The following is a 20806-nucleotide window of genomic DNA, read 5'->3' on the forward strand; positions in this document are numbered from 1 at the left end:
GTATAAAGAAGATGTGGTATATATACATAATGGAATACTATACGGCCATCAAAATAAATGAAATCTTGCCATTTGCAACAACGTGAATGGAACTAGAGGGTATTATGCTTAGTGAAATAAGTCAATCGGAGAAATACAAATATCATACGATCTCCCTGATATGAGGAAGTGGAAATGCAACATGGGGGGCTTGGGGGTAGGGAAGGAAAAAAATGAAACAAGACGGGATCGGGAGGGAGACAAACCGTAAGTGACTCTTAATCTCACAAAACAAACTGAGGGTTGCTGGGGGGAGTGGGGAAGGGAGAGGGTAGGATTATGGACATTGGGGAGGGTATATGCTATGGTAAGTGCTGTGAACTGTGTAAACCTGGCAATTCACAGACCTGTACCCCTGGGGATAAAAATACATTATATGTTTATAAAAAAAATTAAATAAATTCAAAAAAACAAAACAAAACAAAAGAATCGATCCTCTATCCTTATATAATGGCCCTCTGATAATACATATTGCCTTGAACTCTGCTTTATCTCAATTTTTAAAATCAATTCAGTTCTTTTTTGCTTATTTCATGTATGTCTTCTCCATCTTTTACTTTTAGTCTCTGTCTTTATATTTACACTGTGTTTCTTGTTAATGTTAGCTAGTTGCATCTTTACATCCTCTCACAATTTCATTAATTCTAATGTTTCACCCACTTACATTTATGAAATTAATATAATTGGATTTATAGCTACTATTTTGCTATTTTTTAAAGTAAGCTCCATGCCCACTGTAGAGCCCAATATGGGGCTTGAACTTATAGCCCTGAGTTCAAGACCTGAGCTAAAATCAAGAGTTAGATGCATAACTGACTAAGCCACCCAGATGCCCCAACATTTTTCTATTTAATTTCTTCTGATTCCATTTGTATTCCGTTCCTCTCAAACTTTGTTCCATTGTTGTCTTTCAAGCAAGACAGCTGAACAATAAACCCCATCTTCCTTTGGGTTCACTGAGTATCTCTGTATAATTCCATTTTAATTTATCTACTGTTTTTATAGCTGCAACTCTGCATTTTTATGGCTATTTTTTACACCCTTAATTTTCGATATCACTGTACTACCTCACATAAAATATAAAGAACCTCATAGCTCAATGTACTCCAATTATGCTCTGGTTTTCATGTGCATTACATCCACATCATCTACATGCTATAAACCCAGTTACACAATGTTATAATTTTTGCTTAAAGCAGTCATATATTTAAGTGATGAAAGAAGAGTCTTATATATAAAAGACCACTTACCATTTCCCATGCTCTTCAATTCTCCCTGTGGATTTAAGTGCAATCTAGCATCATTTGTTCAGCCTGAAGAATGTTCTTTAGAATTTCTTATAGTGCATGGCTGCTTACTATTAATTTGCAATTTTTGATAATTTGAAAATGTCTTTATTTTACCTTCATTCTTGAACACTACTATCAATAGGTATAAAATTTTGGCCTAACATTATTTTTCCTATCAGCACTTTAAAGATGTCTCTCCACTTGCTTTTAGTCTTTATTGTTTCTAATGAGAAGTCAGCCATCATTTGTGTCATTATTCCTCTGTATACATTTCACTGCTTTCAGGATTTTCTCTGAAAATCATTTTTCTCTGGGTGCTTTCAGAATTTTCTAATTATCTCTGGTTTTCTGCAGTTTGACTATGATGTGCCTGTGTGAAGTTTTCTTTATATTCACTGTGTAAAGTTATCTGGGCTTCTTAAATCTGTAAACTTCTTTCACAAAAATTTGGAATATTTTCAGCCATTATTTTTTCAAATATTTTCCTATTTTCTCTCCTTTCTTTCACTCATCACCAATTATATCTATGTTAGACCACCTGATATTGTCCCACCAGTCTCTCAGACTCTGATTTTTTTTTAAATATTTTATTTATCTATTTATTTATTTGACAGACAGAGATCACAGAGAGAGAGGAGGAAGCAGGGTCCCCGCTGAGCAGGGAGCCCGATGCGGGGCTCGATCCCAGGACCCTGGGATCATGACCTGAGCCAAAGGCAGAGGCCTTAACCCCCTGAGCCACCCAGGCGTACCCAGACTCTGCTTTTTTTAATCTTTCCATTTATTTTCTCTATTCTTCAGACTGAACCATTTCTATTGATCTGTCTTGAAGTTCATCAGTGCTTTCTTCTGCCACTTCCAATTTGTTAAAATACTTCAGTGAATTTTTTTTTTAACTTTTAGAAAATCTTTTTTTTTATAGTTTTTCTCCAGTAAGACATGTTACCTGGTCATCCAGTATGAACACATATTTCTTTACATCCCTTAACAGGACTATAAAAGCTTTTTAAAACCCTTTTTCTAACTTCAACATCTGCATCACCAATATTTCCATTGATTACTTTTTCTCTTCACTAAGGATCATATTTTGTTTCTTAATTATATTTTGTTTCTGATTTAGTAAATTGGTTTGTATCCTGGACATGATGAATGATATACCAAAAAGACTCTGGAATTGTTCATATTCCTTTTAAGCCAACTGCTTTTTGCTTTGTTTAAGCAGGCCATGAATTTGGCCGAACTTAAATTCTGCCTCTCTGTGATGGTCAACAGCTGAAATATAGTTAATTCTTTTAGACTTACTAGACTACTTTGACCCTGCTGCAACCATGCATAGTTCAACTATCAACCAGAGATTTGAGCAGAATTTATGTGCAGAATTTGTTGTTCCTCCTCTGTAGCTCTCTCTATCCTAAAATTTCTCCCTTCATTTTTCAGCTGCTTACACAGCTCTAAACACTGTCCTCTGGTTCTTCAAGCCAGTATATACTTCTGGTTTTTGTCCAAATCTGAAATTCCAAACATTGGATGAGGCCTGCCATCAGGCCAAAATCTAGACAAATAAAAAAGGTGTCATTCCCTCTTCCAGATGGTGAATCCTGTCCAGTTTCTGCCTACTTTTACTTTATATTTTTCTTAAAGATTTTATTTATTTATTTGACAGACAGAGATCACAAGTAGGCAGAGAGACAGGCAGAGAGAAAGGGGGAGGCAGGCTCCCTGCCGAGCAGAGAGCCTGATGTAGGGCTCAATCCCACGACCCTGAGATCACGACCTGAGCCGAAGGCAGAGGCTTTAACCCACTGAGCCACCCAGGTGCGCCTCTGCCTACTTTTAGATATTGATTTAGTACCTTCAGACAGTGGTTTTTTAAAACTTTGTCCAGAATTTATAATACTTATCTTCAAGATTATTCCAATATAAGCTACTCATACATATCATCTTAATTTATTTGCATGCCTGAGTTTCTCACTAGATTTCAAAAACATTACAGAGACTTTTTATGCCTAGATCCCCAGAGCCTCCTTCATTTCCTCTGAATTTTCAAAATGTTCCTCATACTTACCTGTTTTCTTTTTTCCTGAGGGCATTATCTGTCGTATTTTTTGCTCTTGTCATCTTTGCAGTTTAGTATTCATTTTGGAAATGATTTTTTTCTTTTCTTTCTAATTCTGCCCAGTCTATTATCACCTTATTTTCAAATTCATATACTTCAGATTTATATTGTTCATGAAATAACAATACTTCTTAATGTATCTTATGTATCTTAATATATCTTTTTGAAAAAGTAGGCTTCAGTTTTGATCTGTATTAAGGGCATGCATTTCTGACATGCTTTCACTATCTATAGATAAATTACTCTTCTCCTTATTCTCTTTTTTTCTAAACATAGTAAAGATGTTTGGTTCTGATCCTCTTCTGTTGCATATTTTAGGTGAAATTCATTTTCCTAATTTGTATAACATTCTGGACTGCTTTTCTGCTTCAGACCTCCTTCTACTATTCTCATATACTGTTAAGAAATATAGTACCTTAGTAGAGCCACAAAAGTTCCTCAAAAAATTAAAAATAAAAATACCGTATGATCCAATAATTTTACTATTAGGGATTTACCCAAAGAAAATGAAAACATTAATTTAATCTATGTACCCCTATGTTTCTTGCAGTATTATTTACAATACCCAAAATAATGGAACCAACCCAAAAGTCCATCAATAGATGAATGGATAAGCAAGATGTGGTGTACACACAGGAGTATCACACAGCCATAATAAAGGAGAGGATCTTGTCATCTGCAACAACATGGATGGGCCTAGAGGGTACAATGCTAAGTGAAATAAGTCAGACTGAGAAAGACATACCACACGGCTTCACTCATAGTTGGAATATTAAAAAAAAAGAAGAAGAAGAAGAAGAATCAGACCTGTAAACACAGAGAACTGATGGTTGCCAGAAGGCAGTGGATGGGGAGGATGGGAAACTGGTCAAAGGGAGTGCGAGATGCAGGTTCCAGTTATGGAATGAGTAAGTCACAGGAATAAAGGCATAGCATAAGGAATATAGTCAATGGTGTAATAGTGTTGTGCTGTATGGTGACAGATGGCAGCTACAATAGTAGTGAGAATAGCATCATATTTGAACTTGTTGAGTTGCCATGAAGAACACTTCAAACAAGTATAACATGGTCAACAACACTCAAATTAAAAAAAATCTCTCTCTCTCTCTCTCTCTCTCTCTCTCTCTATATATATATATATATATATATATATATATCTGTTTTTGAAATATCCTGGCTCTTTTCTTTTAAGCCTTACATCTGGACCTTCTTTTTCTATGGTCCCTATCCTGCTCAATTTTTCTCTCATTTCTGGTCCTATCTGGAAGGGAACTCTGGCCTGTCCATTTCAAGAATACACAGAGGCTACAATGCTCCAGCCTGATTCAAGCCTTACCATGAAACACTCTCTGCTATTAGATATAGTAAAGTATTATCCAGTTTCAGCTGCCATTTTTAAAATGGCTTGCTATACTGTCTAGTGAATTATCTTACAGTTACTCTGTAATTTTTTATTCCCAGATCCATCAGAAATCGGCTCCCTTATATCCTTCTATTTTCTCCTGTCACAGACACTGGTAACATGAAGACCTTGTAGCTGCTGGTAATTACTCTCCACAAAACTGTTCTTAGAAAATATATTACCCAATTTTGTTGTAGATATTATCAGTGGACTTTTAGTTTTGCTATCTAGTTTCTCTGTCTTTATGTGGAGCCTCAGGAAAAGCCAAAAACTATGCTGCCACTACAATATTTTCTCTTCAATTAACAACTGAACAAGCCATTTTGAACACAGACTACCAAACAGGTAGTTCAAGAGGGCAAATCAAACAGGTAGCTTTTTATCACACTGGATAAATAAAGGGTTAAGCAAATGTTTTTATAAGTTAGAACAAAAGTTAAAATAAATATGTACTTACTGTATACTTCTAATCATGAAGCTGAATTTCTGCCTGTTTACTAAGAAAAGCAAAGAGCTTCGCTATAACATTAAAAGGTTTTAACTTCTCCAAGACTGCTGACATGTAAGCTTAACTCCTTGAACTGTTATTACAAGCTACATTTGACTGTGGTATAAAACTCTTCACTTTCAGTTGTGACTCTGGCATAGGAGACTGATTTTACCCATAAATTTTGTGATAAGTCATATTCTCTTACAGACTTTATTCTGGAATTTCCTTATAAGGTAAGTTAATTTGCTGGTTCGTCACCAAGACCCTTTGTTTTAAGTCTAAAATTTTGTGGCACAAAAAGATTCCAATTTTTAAAACAATGGGAACTTAAGTCTTCTCCATCATTTCCAAGGGATGATGCCTATCTTTTCAACCTTTTCTTTCTTCTAAGAGTTAATATTTATTGAACAATTACTATGTGGCAGGCACTGTTCTAAGTATTTCATTTTTAAGCCATTGAAACTTGGCAAAACTCTCTAAGTTAGTTATCCTGACTTTAGATATCATTTATAAACCAGCACATAGAAGCTAATGTATTTAACCATTATGCTGTAGTATCTCACAAAACCTGTTTATATCTGTTTATATATATGACAGTTTCCATGGCACAGAAGTTAAGATTCAGGATTCAAAACCTGGGATTCAAATCCTGACTCCATCTGTTACTACCTGCCCCTTAGGCAAGTTACTTCTTGTGCTTCTGTCTGTTGTGAAAAATCAAATGAACTACAATATGAAAAGCATTCAGAACAGAGCCCAGCATAGAGCTAGTATGTACCCAGATCTTACCATTTTTTTAAACTGGCTATGTGACAGGGTCTAAATTACCATTCTGCAACTTGATTTTTTCACTAAACAGATGATGATCCATGTTGCAGAATAAACCTAGTTTATTTTATCTACAATGTATTATTCCATCACATAAATGTCAGTCTCTATTTATCCATTCTCCTATTGACAGTCATTTAATCTGTTTCCAGTTTTTGTCTCTGCTGCCAGATGCACATGCCTTATGCAGGTCTCCACGCGCACACGTAAGAGTTTCTCTATAGTATGTATGTAGAAGTGGAAATGCTGGACCACTGGGGGTGCTTATCTTCAACTCTGATACTGTCAAAACTCCAAAGGGGTTTTGTCTCACAAGAAATGGATGACATATTCTGTTTTTCCAAATCCTCACTGACAACTGGCATTGCCAGACCTTAAAAATCAACTTTTATTCTATTATCATAACATAAATGGTAAAGATAGCCTATGTATAATGAGGTACTTATAAAGTACCATATTCTTAACTCTTTTAGTAAAGAAAATGATAGCAAAATGCAAAACAAAATGTTGAATTACCACATAGACCTGGAGGAGCCAAGGAGTAGACACAAAATTTCTACACATCAAAGAAACCTAAGAAATAAAAAAATAAACATGGTTGATGAAAAATAAAATACTCACCTCAAACTCTCTGAGCAGTTTAGAAATAAGCAAACCCTCCGGAAACTTGGATACTACCTAATAGAAAATACAATACAATATAAATAGACATTATTAGGATTCTGGCTAACAAAATATCAAAATAAAAACACTATAAACTTAAATAATAACAAAGAAAAAAATAAGATTAGTGAGTGAATGAATTAAAAGTCACAATACTTTTAAAATCAGTTTTTAAAAAACAATAACAAAAAAAAGGCTTCCAACATTTCCAGAGTTGAGAAATCGTTCTTGCACAGTACTGCAATGCCATAGCTCTCCAGAAATTCCTACAATTCTTTAAAAAACATAGTTAGCTTTAGCTTACATAAAGTAAATATTCTACAGCATAATTTCAAGCATTTTATTTTAAATATTTTATATTTAAGTAATCATAATACCTAGTGTGGGGCTCAAACTCACAACCCCGAGATCGAGAGTCACATGCTCTACCGAGTGAGTCAGCCAGGCACCTCTCAAACATTTTAAATGGTAGAAAAGAAAATGAATACTATAGAAAACTTTGAAAAATTCAGTTAAGCAAAGAAAAAGTTATCATAGTTTTTGTTGCCCGTATGCACATAAAAATATTGGTCTTTAATATAAAAATAAAATAATCATTTCTATAACAAGTTTTTTTATTATCATACCATAAGCAACTCTACATGTCAGTAAATATGGATCAACATGTTTACTAGCTATAGAGTTTTAAGATTATTTGATATACCTAAATTTACTTACTTGATCCTCTATTTATGGCTGTGTCCTGTGTTTTATTGTCACAATTATAATTATTTTCATATTTGCATATTGCACACTTGTCCAACTATTTTTTAGGAAAAATTCCTAAATTACTCTATCTCAAAGTATAAAAAGCTTTGTGTCATCCAGATTTTTCCAAATATTACGTTTCATTAGAAAGTCTAAATCAAGCTTCAGAAAAATATAAAAATGGTTCCAAAATCCTATGACCAGAGATAGTTGTTGCTGCTTTTCATAAATCATCCTTTAAGAACCTCTTCATGTAGACACACACATTATACATGATTTTACATGAAAGGACAATACTAAACATGCTATTCTATAAAATCTGTTTTAATATGTCAAGAAGATACTGCCATGTAAATTAACTAAAATATACAAAAACTTTCTTATAAGCCTCATGATACTGTGTAGTTTGGGTAATTAACCAATCCTTTACCAATGAATGTTTAACTTTTCTTTAATTTTTTGTCACTGTAAAAAAATCATATTGAATATCCTTAAATAAATAATCATTGGGTACATGGCCAAATGTCCAAACAAAAAAATAGGGTTTGAATGAAAAAATAGGGTTTTTGCATTTCACCCAATAAAACCACGACAACTGAAATGGAATAATATAAAAGGAGTAAGAGTCGTAAAGGCACTCTGATCATTCAGGTAAGAATAGCTTCCACCAACTTTTAAGTGTACATAACCTTTAGCCTGATACATTAACAGCCAAAGAGCTTTCACAAATTAAAAAGGAAAAACAACAAATTAGGCCAAAGATATGAACAGGTAATTCACATAAGAAATATAAATGGAGGGGTGCCTGGGTGGCTCAGTTGGTTAAGCGACTGCCTTCTGCTCAGGTCATGATCCTGGAGTCCCAGGACTGAGTCCTGCAGGGAGTCTGCTTCTCCCTCTCACCCTCTCCCTTCTTGTGCTCTCTCTCAAGTAAATAAATAAAATCTTAAAAAATAAATAAATACAAATGGCTACTAAGCATATGAAAAGATGCTCAATATAAAAATCAAGAGGTATAAATTAAACATTATTGGATAGTAACATTTCACCATCAATGGGAATACAAATCTGTTCAGATCTTTTAGAGGGCGATTAAGTATTAATGACCAAAACTAAATTATTCAATGCCTTTGACAAGTCTGCTTCCAGACACATGTTCAAGGACATTAACTGTAACATTTTTTTAATAGCCAAAGCTAGAAACCGCAACATAATCAACCCCAGATCTCATAAATGAAAGATAGTGCACTGGCAGAGTGGAATGCCATGTAATGTTTAGAATATTTGACATCCATATATATGAAACTGATACTGGAAATACCTTGAACTGTTTGCTAACAATGATTTATGGGGGTAAGAGGAAGAAAAAAAGAAGACAGCATGGAAGAATTCCATTTGCTAAATAATTTCGAGAACATTAAAAATTATTAGGAGTAATTTTTTTCTGATCTTAAAGGAATAGCCATTCCATTTGCAATACATTTAAAATGATCCGATATTAAGTATAAAATAAATACTCACAGGCAAAGAAAATTTAACCACAAATGAGATCTAAATGTGTAATTGATTATTCCTATTCATTTCCCAGAAACAGAAAATACTTACAAATTGTATCTTATGTTTTAGTTCTGGATTAATAGTCCCGCCAGGTCCAATCTGTGCAATAACTGATTTGAATGTGTTCTCCAGCTATGAAAAAAAAAAAATTCAAGTTATAATCCAAAAAGAAAAAGATCAAAGATAAATCTGAACAATATGTAAAAGGAAACACCTACCACAGGAAATGTCTTTCAATCAAATGGGTAAATTCTTAAGAGGCATTGTTACATTTCATACCATATAAAATATATATTTAGAGTAGATGAAATCTATAAAACTAAACACTCTGCAAGTTTCCAGGGTAATTAACATTCTCTGAAACAATCAGATTCTAGAGTGTTCCATTTTTCAAACTCCTACTCAATCTCCTACTCTTACCCAGAAAGGATTTTTGCTAATTTTTTTCTGTTTATAAAAGTTCGGTGTTTGTTAAACACATGCCTAGTGAATGCCAAATGCAAGGAAAGGACTGAATGGCAGAAGGTCCTGGGAGGCAGGAAAGAATGTGCGCCAGGGCAGGGAGGAAAAGCTCTTCTGTTCTAACAGGAAAGAAGAAAGAACCAGGCGGGATACAGAACGTGGGTCAGAAGGTGGAGTAACTATCTGATGGCTTCAGTATTCTGAGTTCTGCAGCAAGGCCCAGTCCTTAGAGTTGGAGGGAAAGGGGAGACAGTTCAGGGAGTTGAGAAAGCAGAAAAATAAGGTGAGGAAGTGATGGAGGACTATCCGAATGCGATAGGCAGGGAATAAAGACAGGAGAGGCATGAGCTAAGACAACAGGGATCTAAGGATGTTTGTTGAGACAAACCAAAGGTATAGAGTTCCCAATAAGGTAGAAGATGATATACAGGACTATCTGGAAAAATAAGCCAGAAACACAGGCAGTCACAGTCAGGGAAGCATGGCGCCTATGAAGACATTCCCACCCGGTAAACAGCCATGGCAGGGGAGACCTAAGTGAATCAAAGACCATGGATTCACATTTCTCCCAGTAAAACCACAACATCTGAGATGGGATGATTTAAAGCAGAAGAGTCATAATGTATGTTTAAAGATAGTAATGTTTAAACATGTATATTTAAAGCATGTATGTTTAAATATACATATTTAAAGTAAGTGGGAAAAATAGATGCTAGAAAAGACACAAAGGTATAATGAAAAACACACACTACGCTAAAATCCTACCACATAGAATCATTATTAATATTTTTTCCTTCTAAACTTTCTATTTTTTCATCTTTCTTCTTGTCACTTGGCCTGTCATTACTTACAAACTGTATAACCTCTCAGGTGTCAGTTTCTTCATCTGGAAAATGAAGACAGTTTCAGTATCTTGTAAGATTAACAGGAAAAGGGGATGGGGGGGAGACTAGATTCTTAGGATTATATCACTAGCTTTCACAAAAAGCCTCAGCCCTGGGCTCATGTTCTTCATGATTCTTCTGTATCTGCCATCAGAGAACTCGCCAAAGCTCTCCCAGGGAACAGCTAAGAAAATCTAAAGGGAACAGATTCCTCACATCCCGACATGCTCCCCCCATGAGAAGAGTCAGTATAACAACTTCTTATATTATTACTGTGCTAGGTGTTGCAAGGGACCAAAAAAAAGGGACACATCAGTGTCATTCCTCTCAAGCCACTTAAAATTAAGTAGGGAAAGGAGATAAAAGCATAAACTGCTATAACCTAAGGCCGTCTCAGAGCATCACTGAAGAGGGAGAGAAATGCAGAGGGATCTATTATCACATTAGGTTATAAATACAAGGAAAGCCTCCTTTCTGAAGGGCCTTGAAGGGTGGTAGAGATGGCAAGGAAGCCATAAGGAACTTAATGAGCACAGGAGAAAAGGGGGAAAAAATAACTCGCCTGAAGGCACTAAGGAAGTAGTAGGAGATAATAATGAAGAACAGAGAAGGAAGGACTACAGAATACCTCCAAACAAAGGAGCTTTACTTGGTTATATTAAAAAAAAAACACCTTGAGATTTTCAGCAAGGGAGAGACATAATCAGAATTTTAATGCGTCAGCAGAAAATGATATAAGAGAGGTGGACAACCAACAGGGAACCCACTGCAACTCTCTGGAAGGGAGTCTTCACCGGGTCGCTAAGACGAGGGGACATTAAAAGTTGGAACGCGGAATCTGTAGAAATTAGGAAAGATTCCAGTACAGGCAAGGGAACTGCTAATTCGATAGGGATGAATAATAGGAGGCCCAGGGGAACAGGCTCTAAGACTGCAAGTTTTAGGAGGAAAGCTAAAGGACCCTGGAACACAGATGTAGGTTTTTGCTGTTTTTTAACAAATTCCAAAAGTTCAGGAAACTGAGAGGTAATGACAGGATGAAAATTACAAATGTGATTTTTCTCTCTGGAGCATGGCTTGGGGACAGGGTCAGGAAAGGACAGCCCAGGGGCCAAACCTGGCCTTTGCCATCTGTGTTTGTACTGCCGGTAAGCTTGGAATAGTCTCAATATTTTTAAGTAGTAGGGGGAAAAACATAAAATGAATATATTGTGACACATGAAAATTATATGACACTCAAATTTCAGTATTCATAAATAAAATCTTACTGGAACATGCCACACTCACTCATTTACACATTACCTACATGACTGTGTGTCACACTACAAGGGCAGAGTTGAGTGTTTACAAAAGAGACCATTTGGTCCTCAAGCCTCAAATATTTACCATGTGGCCCTTTAAAGAAAACAGTCACCAGGCCTGGGCTTAAGATGTCAAAATGATAGGTTCTTAGCTAGGAATAGAATGCTTCTCAAGAAGAAAAAAAATGTTTTTTGCCTCAAGCTAGATCACTAAATTAAGATGACTTTAAGCTGAATGGGAAAGGGAAGATTTCTTAAAGTGCAGCTAATCTTGGGGATATCTATACTTGGAGGGTAGAAGTTATAGGGCTAAGGGCAGTGAGAAAGGAAGGTAATCAGTGATTGACACAAGGAAATAATCTGAGGCAACACTGATTTCAATAATATTCAGTCTCAGATGCCTACCTAGCAAACACAAAGAATGGATAATAAATCAATCAAACAAAAATTATATTACAGAGGCATAAATAAAGATGGAAAGTGACAGGAGAAAAAATACCATATTCAAATAGGAGTCTCTAGGATTAGAGAAGAGACAGAAGAACTTTGAGTCAGAAAATGGTACTCCTCAAAAAAAATGGACAAAAACATAAATAGGCAATTGATAAATAGTAACATTAAGCAATAAAAGCATGAAGCTTAACCTCTAATAAAGAGACACTAGTCAGATATAGTTACTTGCCTATCAAAGTGGAAAATTATTTTTACAATAATGCCCACTTATTCATTCAACAAAAATGTTCTGAACACATACTATGTGCTCCACAGTGGATATACAGGGTAAATAAATTAGAAATGGTCACTGCCATTCTGGAACCTGGTGGTCTAGTATGGGGAGACAAACATGAAATAATCATAAATATATAATTGTAATTATGATAAATATCATGAAAAGACTCACAGAGTGTCATGAAAGGGTAATATCCTTAAAAGCATTAGGAAAGCAATGGGAGATCTAATAGCCTGGGTTGGTGGGGAGGGAGAGGTCATCTATGCTGGGTACTAGCAAAGGTACAAAAAAAGCAGCACTCTCCATACACACACCTTATCTAAGTGTTAACTAAAACAACTTTTATGAAGGACAACCTAACCACATAAAAATAATTTTTTTAAGATTTTATTTATTTATTTGACAGACAGAGATCATAAGTAGGCAAAAAGGCAAGCAGAGAGAAAGAGGAGGAAGCAGGCTCCCCGCCAAGCAGAGAGCTCGATGTGGGACTCGATCCCAGGACCCTGAGATCATGACCTGAGCCGAAGGCAGAGGCTTAACCCACTGAGCCACCCAGGCGTCCCTAAAAACACAATTTTTTTTGATGCAGCGATTGTTGCTCCAGAAACTTATCCTGTGAAGTAATGATTTTCATCACAAGACTATTTTTAATAACAAACACTAGCAACAGGCTTAATGCCTAATCAAGGTTACAAGTTAAATTACCGTGCATCCTACTACCAATAAAAATTATGTTGCATTACAATACTTAATGTGGGATGTTCACAACTTACAGTTAGGACTTAAAAAAAAAAAAAAAAGCAGGTCACAAACCTGGGCCAGAATGATTCTAATTTTATTTAAAAAGAAAAAGAAAGAAAGAGAGCGCCGCTTAGCATAATACTCTTTAGCTCCATCTATGTCATTGCAAATGGCAAGATTTACTTCTTTTCTACAGTTGAGCAATATTACATTGTGTATATATACACCATATCTTCTTTATCCATATCTTCTTTATCCATTATCAGTTGATCGATGCTGTTTCCATAGTTTGGCTATTGTAGCTAATACTGCTATAAACACTGGGGTGCATGTATGCCTTTCAAAATCAGTCCGTCAGAAAGACAAATATATGATTTTAGTCCTTTGTGCAATTTAAGAAACAAAACCAATGAGCAAAGTGGGGGGAAAAGAGAGAGAGAAAAACCAAGAAACAGACTTAACTGTAGAGAACAAACTGATGGTCACCAGAGGGGAAGGAATGGTAGGATGGGAAAAACGGGTGATAGAGATGAAGGAGTGCACTTGTGACAAGCTCCGGGTGACATACAAAGTGCCGAACCACTACACTGTACCCCCCGAAACTAATATACTACTGCATGTTCACTGGAATTTAAATAAAAATTTTCAAAGAAAAAGTTAACTTTTCTGAGTGATAAAAATATAGGTGATTTTTATTTTCTTCTGTGCTTTCCTGTATTTCAAATCTTCTCCAATCAATCTTTATTACTTTGTAATAAGAAACAATTTTAAAAACAGACACCTGGGTGGTATTTGGAAACATGAGGGTGGAAGCATTTTGGAAAGAAGAGGCACGAAGCTAAAAGACATCTTAGAGGAATATTCTGCAGCCCTTCGACCATATGGTAAAACATAAATACACTTGTGATCAAGATCACAAAACTGGCACTGACACACATAGAAGCAAAGTCTTTGACTGCTGAAATACTTGTTAGGTACCTCATCTGACAAGAAACCAGACAGTATGGAATGTGCCTTGCCATACTAAAAATTTCATCCAAACTCACAAGAAAACAGATAGGGAACAGCTCCTTTTAGTTGGCCAGGGAACACAACTTCCAAAACTGCATTAATGAACCCAAAAACAGCTCCTGCTGAGAGTAACTGTTTAATATACCCAGTTGCTTGCTTGTCCATGATACTCTTAAAAAGACAGCTGGGCCAGGTCATCAAGGAAAATAAAAAAGCAAAAAGCCTCTTTTTCTTACATGCAACACCAAGCACACCACCTAATTCACATAAGAATGATCAACTCCTTGGTCGCAAATTAAAAGTTCAGTGCAAACTAACACCCAGCCCTGATTTTTAATTCATTTAAGACCAGAGCTTCTTTTAGAACTCCATGTTCACCTACTTTAAACCTCACACTGTATGTTACAATGAAGTTTTCTAATGTGGAAGATGGGAGCAGAGTAGCATGGGGGCACTCCAGATGGTATGAAGGCTAGAGAACCCAGAAATGCCAGATCCCTGCTCCTTGACCAAACATTATCACAGGCAATGACCTATCAATGGAGCAAAGGAACACTATGGTTAGCTGTGATCTGGGACTACACACAGACAGATTATTTGAGGCTTCATTTCTACAAAATATGGCTAATCCGTGCTCATCCACTCACACTGTCACTCTCCATGTAAACTTCCTCTCAGCCAGTATAAAGGAAATGTAATAGAATGTGGTAAAAAGATTATTCCTATCTTGCAAAACAGAGTTTAAATTGTTCTAACCATTTGCTTTGTGAAACAAAGCATGGCAATGGGCAAAGGGTGTTATACCAAAGACCACGCCTGGCTGTTCTTCTTAGAGGTAAAAGATGAACAAATACTAATAATCATCTTACAGGGGCGCCTGGGTGGCTCAGTGGGTTAAACCACTGCCTTCGGCTCAGGTCATGATCTCGGGGTCCTGGGATCAAGTCCCACATCGGGCTCTCTGCTCAGCAGGGAGCCTGCTTCCCTCTTTCTCTCTCTCTCTGCCTGCCTCTCTGCCTGCTTGTAATCTCTCTCTGTCAAATAAATAAATAAAATCTTTTAAAAAAATAAAATAAAATAATCATCTTACAAAGGAGAAATTTATGTTTCTTCTTGTTAATAACGTGATTTTCTTACTACAAAACAGTATATGTTCACTGTGGAAAACATAAAATACAGTATAAAAAAGTCTGCAAATTTATAATTTAAGTGCGTTATACGTGTTCTTTTTCTACACTAATATATATATTTTAGAATTCTGAGTAGGACCACATAGTAAACTGTTAAATCTGTAATTCTGAAGAAATGGCAAGTTGTACATTTACAAATAGGATTACGTAGGATCTGATAATTACATGGAGTCTGTCCTGCTAGCAAATTAAAGTACATAGTTTAGAAATTAGAACCCACACTTTGGAAAAGATTCAAACAGCTCCCATGGCAAAAACTTCAACTGGCCATGAAATGTGGTTGCTAGACTGCATATATGAGGAATTCTTGGAGCTGCATGAAACTTAAAGGAAAACAGTTAGAGAAAAAGTGTCTGTGCTTCCCTCTCACCCTCTCATTGAGGCCATGCCAAGAGCAAAGGTCCTAAACAGTGCACTAAATAGTGCCTTGTTCTGATGGTTATAGGCAGAGTCTCCCCACCCCATTTTATGGAGTTTAAAGTCTTTGAAAAAGAAATATGTACTATCATTAATATTTTTTTCTGGAATTTTTAGTCAGTAAAATAAATTTGGAAGATAGAAGAACTTCAAACACTAGAAAAAACAAAGCAAACTAATCCTTCATTGTTGAGTTTTACACAGTTAATTTATTTGGACTCAAATCATTTTGAGTTTTACTTTGTTAGTGCTATACTGACTGAACTGTGTTTCCTAAAATTCCCATGTTGAAGCCCTAACCCTCAGTGTGATGTATTTTGTGATGAGGTCAGAGGGTGAGTACAATATACATACACATACACACACACACACAGGAATATTATTTTTTTATAATATTCTAAATTTTTTATTTTTTATAAACATGTATTTTTATCCCCAGGGTTACAGGTCTGTGAATCGCCAGGTTTACACACTTCACAGCACTCACCAAAGCACATACCCTCCCCAATGTCCATAACCCCACCACCCTTCTCCCAACCCCTCTCCCCCCAGCAACCCACAGTTTGTTTTGTGAGATTAAGAGTCACTTATGGTTTGTCTCCCTCCCAATCCCATCTTGTTTCATTGATTTTTCTCCTACCCACTTAAGCCCCCATGTTGCATCACCACTTCCTCATATCAGGGAAATCATATGATAGTTGTCTTTCTCTGCTTGACTTATTTTGCTAAGCATGATACGCTCTAGTTCCATCCACATTGTCACAAATGGCAAGATTTCATTTCTTTTGATGGCTGCATAATATTCCATTGTGTATATATGCCACATCTTCTTTATCCATTCATCTGTTGATGGACATCTAGGTTCTTTCCATAGTTTGGCTATTGTGGACATTGCTGCTATAAACATTCGGGTGCACGTGCCCCTTTGGATCACTACGTTTGTATCTTTAGGGTAAATACCCAGTAGTGCAATTGCTGGGTCATAGGGCAGTTCTATTTTCAACATTTTGAGGAACCTCCATGCTGTTTTCCAGAGTGGTTGCACCAGCTTGCATTCCCACCAACAGTGTAGGAGGGTTCCCCTTTCTCCGCATCCTTGCCACCATCTGTCATTTCCTGACTTGTTGATTTTAGCTATTCTGACTGGTGTGAGGTGATATCTCATTGTGGTTTTGATTTGTATTTCCCTGATGCCGAGTGATATGGAGCACTTTTTCATGTGTCTGTTGGTCATCTGGATGTCTTCTTTGCAGAAATGTCTGTTCAAGTCCTCTGCCCATTTCTTGATTGGATTATTTGTTCTTTGGGTGTTGAGTTTGCTAAGTTCTTTATAGATTTTGGACACTAGTCCTTTATCTGATATGTCGTTTGCAAATATCTTCTCCCATCTGTCAGTTGTCTTTTGATTTTGTTAACTGTTTCCTTTGCTGTGCAAAAGCTTTTGATCTTGATGAAATCCCAATAGTTCATTTTTGCCCTTGCTTCCCTTGCCTTTGGCGATGTTCCTAGGAAGATGTTGCTGCGGCTGTGGTCGAAGAGGTTGCTGCCTGTGTTCTCCTCCAGGATTTTGATGGATTCCTTTCTCACACTGAGGTCCTTCATCCATTTTGAGTCTATTTTCGTGTGTGATGTAAGGAAATGGTCCAATTTCATTTTTCTGCATGTGGCTGTCCAATTTTCCCAACACCATTTATTGAAGAGGCTGTCTTTTTTCCATTGGACATTCTTTCCTGCTTTGTCAAAGATTAGTTGACCATAGAGTTGAGGGTCTATTTCTGGGCTCTCTATTCTGTTCCATTGATCTATGTGTCTGTTTTTGTGCCAGTACCATGCTGTCTTGATGATGACAGCTTTGTAATAGAGCTTGAAGTCCGGAATTGTGATGCCACCAACTTTTTCAATACACATAGGAATATTATTCAGTAAACAAATCCTGCCATTTGTGACAATATGGATGGACCCTGAGGGCATTACGCTAAGGGAAATAAGTCAGAGAAAGACAACCACTGTATGATCTCACTTACATGTAGAATCTAAAAAACAAAACAAAACAAAAAAACTTGAGCTCATAGATATAAGAACACATTGATGGTATTCGGGGGCAGGAGTATAGGAATGGGTGAAATAAGTGGAGAAAGTCAAGAGGTACAAATTTCCAGTAATAAAAAGTCCTGGGATGGGTGCTCTGGGTGGCTCAGCTGACTAAGCATCTGCCTTCAGCTCAGGTCATGATCCCAGGGTCCTGGAATCAAGTCAGGCTCTCTGCTCAGTGGGAAGCCTGTTTCTCCCTCTCCCTCTGCCACTACCCCTACCTCTGTCAAATCAATTGTTTTTTAATCTTAAAAAAAAAAATCCTGGGGATGTAATGTACAGAACGGCAACTATATTTAATACTCTATGTAATAATAATATAGAATAATAGACATTACATAATATACATTATATAATTATGTAACATAATAGTTAACACAGTGTTAATAACACTATATTGTATAATTGAAAATTTCTAAGAGACTAGATCTTAAAAGTTCTCACCATAAGAAAAAATAATTTGTAAATATGTGTGATGATGGATGTTAAGTAGACCTGCTATGATCATTTCATATTATAAACATACCAAAGCATCATGTTAAATATCTGAAACTAATATCAGTGATATCTCAATTTTTTTTAAATCAATAAAAATTCTTTTAAAAGATATAACTCAGAAACAGATGGAGATACATACAGTCAGGTATGTAGGAAGAGGCACAGAGCTCCACACTGTCACCAGACATGTCACTCTCCCCCCAGATCTCTACTCTTCATTAACCTGGAAACTCTCCAAATCCAACACATTAGGATTTTTTTGGAGGCTTTGTTCCAACACCATAACTGATTGATTCACTAGCCTCTAGTGAATGAATTCAATCTCCAGCCCCTTTCCTCTCTCAGGAGGTTGGAGGTAGAACTAAAAAGTTCTAACCCTCTAGTCACATTGTTGGCTCAAACTGGCAACTAGCCCCCATTCTTAGGTGCTTTCCAAAAGTCACGTCATTAACAATAAAAGACACCTTTATAGCTTTCATCTCTTTAAAAACTGCAAGGTTTTAGGAGCTCTGTGCCAGAAAAGAGAGAAAAAATGTAATTTTATATAATAAATCACAATATCACATCCTATAATCATCTTAATAGATGGAGAACATTTCTACATACATCCATGGGGAAAATCTCAGAATCTAGAAACAGAAAGGAATTTCCTCAACCTGGTTTATGGCATTTATAAAAATGGTACAGTTAAAACCATAGTTAATGATGAAAAACTAATGTTTTTCCCCCACAGTCAGGAAAAAGCCAAGAATTTCCACTCTTACAACTTCTATGCATTATTATACCAGAGAGCCTAAGAAGAAAGAAAAAGCCATATAGATTGAAAAGGAAGTAAAAATGTCTACTCCCAGAAAATATAATGATCTATGCAGAGAATCTCAATTCTGGGGCACCACAGTGGCTCAGTCGGTGAAGCGTCTGACTCTTGATTTGGCTCAGGTCATGAGCTCAGGGTCCTGGGATCAACCACCTCCCCCCCCCCCCCCACCAATCACATCAGGCTCCACACTCAGGGTCAGGAGTCTGCTTGAGGATTTCTTTCTCTCTCCCTCTTCCTGTGCCCCATTCCTCCTCCCCTTCTCTCTTCCTGTCTCCCTTTCTCTCTCTCTCGCTAATACATAAATCTATTTTTTTAAACCCCAACTCTATAAAAGAGCTACTATAATGATCTGAACTACAGAAATGAGTTTACCAGATACCTTGATTCAAGGTCACAAAATTCAAGGTCAATATACAAAAAAGTCCAATTAATTTTCTAGATACCAGCAACAATTAACTAGAAAATAAATTGAAAATATCCTTTATGGTATCAAAAATATGAAAAATGCAAGGGTAAAACTTAACAAAATATATGCAAGCCTTGGGTACTTAAACTATAAAAGAGTACTGAAAACTTAAAGACCCAAATGGAAAAACATACTATGCTCATGAATCAATAGTTAAGATGTGAATTCTCCCCAAACTTACCTATAGACCCAATGTAATTCTAATGAAAATCACAAGAGGCAATATTTATTTTTGGTGGAAATTAATAAGCTGGTTTATATCAAACTAAGTTTATCTGAAAATGCAAAGAACCTAGAGTAGCAAAAACAATTTGAAAAAGAAAGCTGTAGGACTTAACTATGTAATTTCAAGATGTTAAAAAACTAGAATAATCAAGATAGTGTGGTATTGGCAAAAGAACATGTAAATCAATGCACAGAATAAAGAATCCTAAAACCTACACATACAAGAGGTTAATAGATTTGATAGAGATGCCAAAGTAATAAGGTAGTTCAGTGAGGAAAACAGTATTTTACAAAAAATAGTGCTAGAGGAATTAGCTATCCATTGCAAAAAAACTTTCATCCATATTGGTACCTTATATAAAAATTAACTTGAGAGGTGCCTGGGTGGCTCAGTGGTTAAGCCTCTGCCTTCAGCTCAGGTCATCATCTCAAGGTCCTGGGATGGAGCCCCACATCAGGCTCTCTGCTCGGCAGGGAGCCTGCTTCCCCCTCTCTCTCTGCCTGCCTCTCTGCCTACTTGTGATCTCTCTCTCTCTCTGTGTCAAATAAATGAATAAAATCTTAAAAAAAAATTAACTTGAGATGGAAAATAAACTTAAGAAGAACTAAGGAAATGAGGTAAGCACAGACCAGAAGAAAGCATTTGCAAAACATGTCTCTGGTAAAGGACTTGTACACGCACATTCATATATTATTCTTCCAACTCAATACAAATCTCAAGTTTTAAGAATGAGCAAAGGATGTGAAGACACACTTTAAAGAAGATGTACAAAAGGAAATGTGCATATGAAAAGATGCCCAAAATTATTCATTGTTAGTGAAATTCCAATTAAAAC

At 36.2% G+C, this 20806-nt stretch overlaps 1 protein-coding gene across 1 annotated transcript in view; it reads right to left on the reverse strand.

Moving 5' to 3' along the window:
• Positions 1–20806, reverse strand: part of TDRD5 (tudor domain containing 5) — an 89821-nt gene that overhangs the window by 54977 nt on the left and 14038 nt on the right. Inside the window, 2 exon segments of the mRNA XM_082704087.1 lie at positions 6786–6842; positions 9180–9263. Coding sequence (XP_082560213.1) covers positions 6786–6842; positions 9180–9263 — 141 coding nt within the window.

This window comes from Mustela nivalis (assembly GCF_964662115.1).
Source record: "Mustela nivalis genome assembly, chromosome: 16".
Lineage (NCBI taxonomy): Eukaryota > Metazoa > Chordata > Mammalia > Carnivora > Mustelidae > Mustela > Mustela nivalis.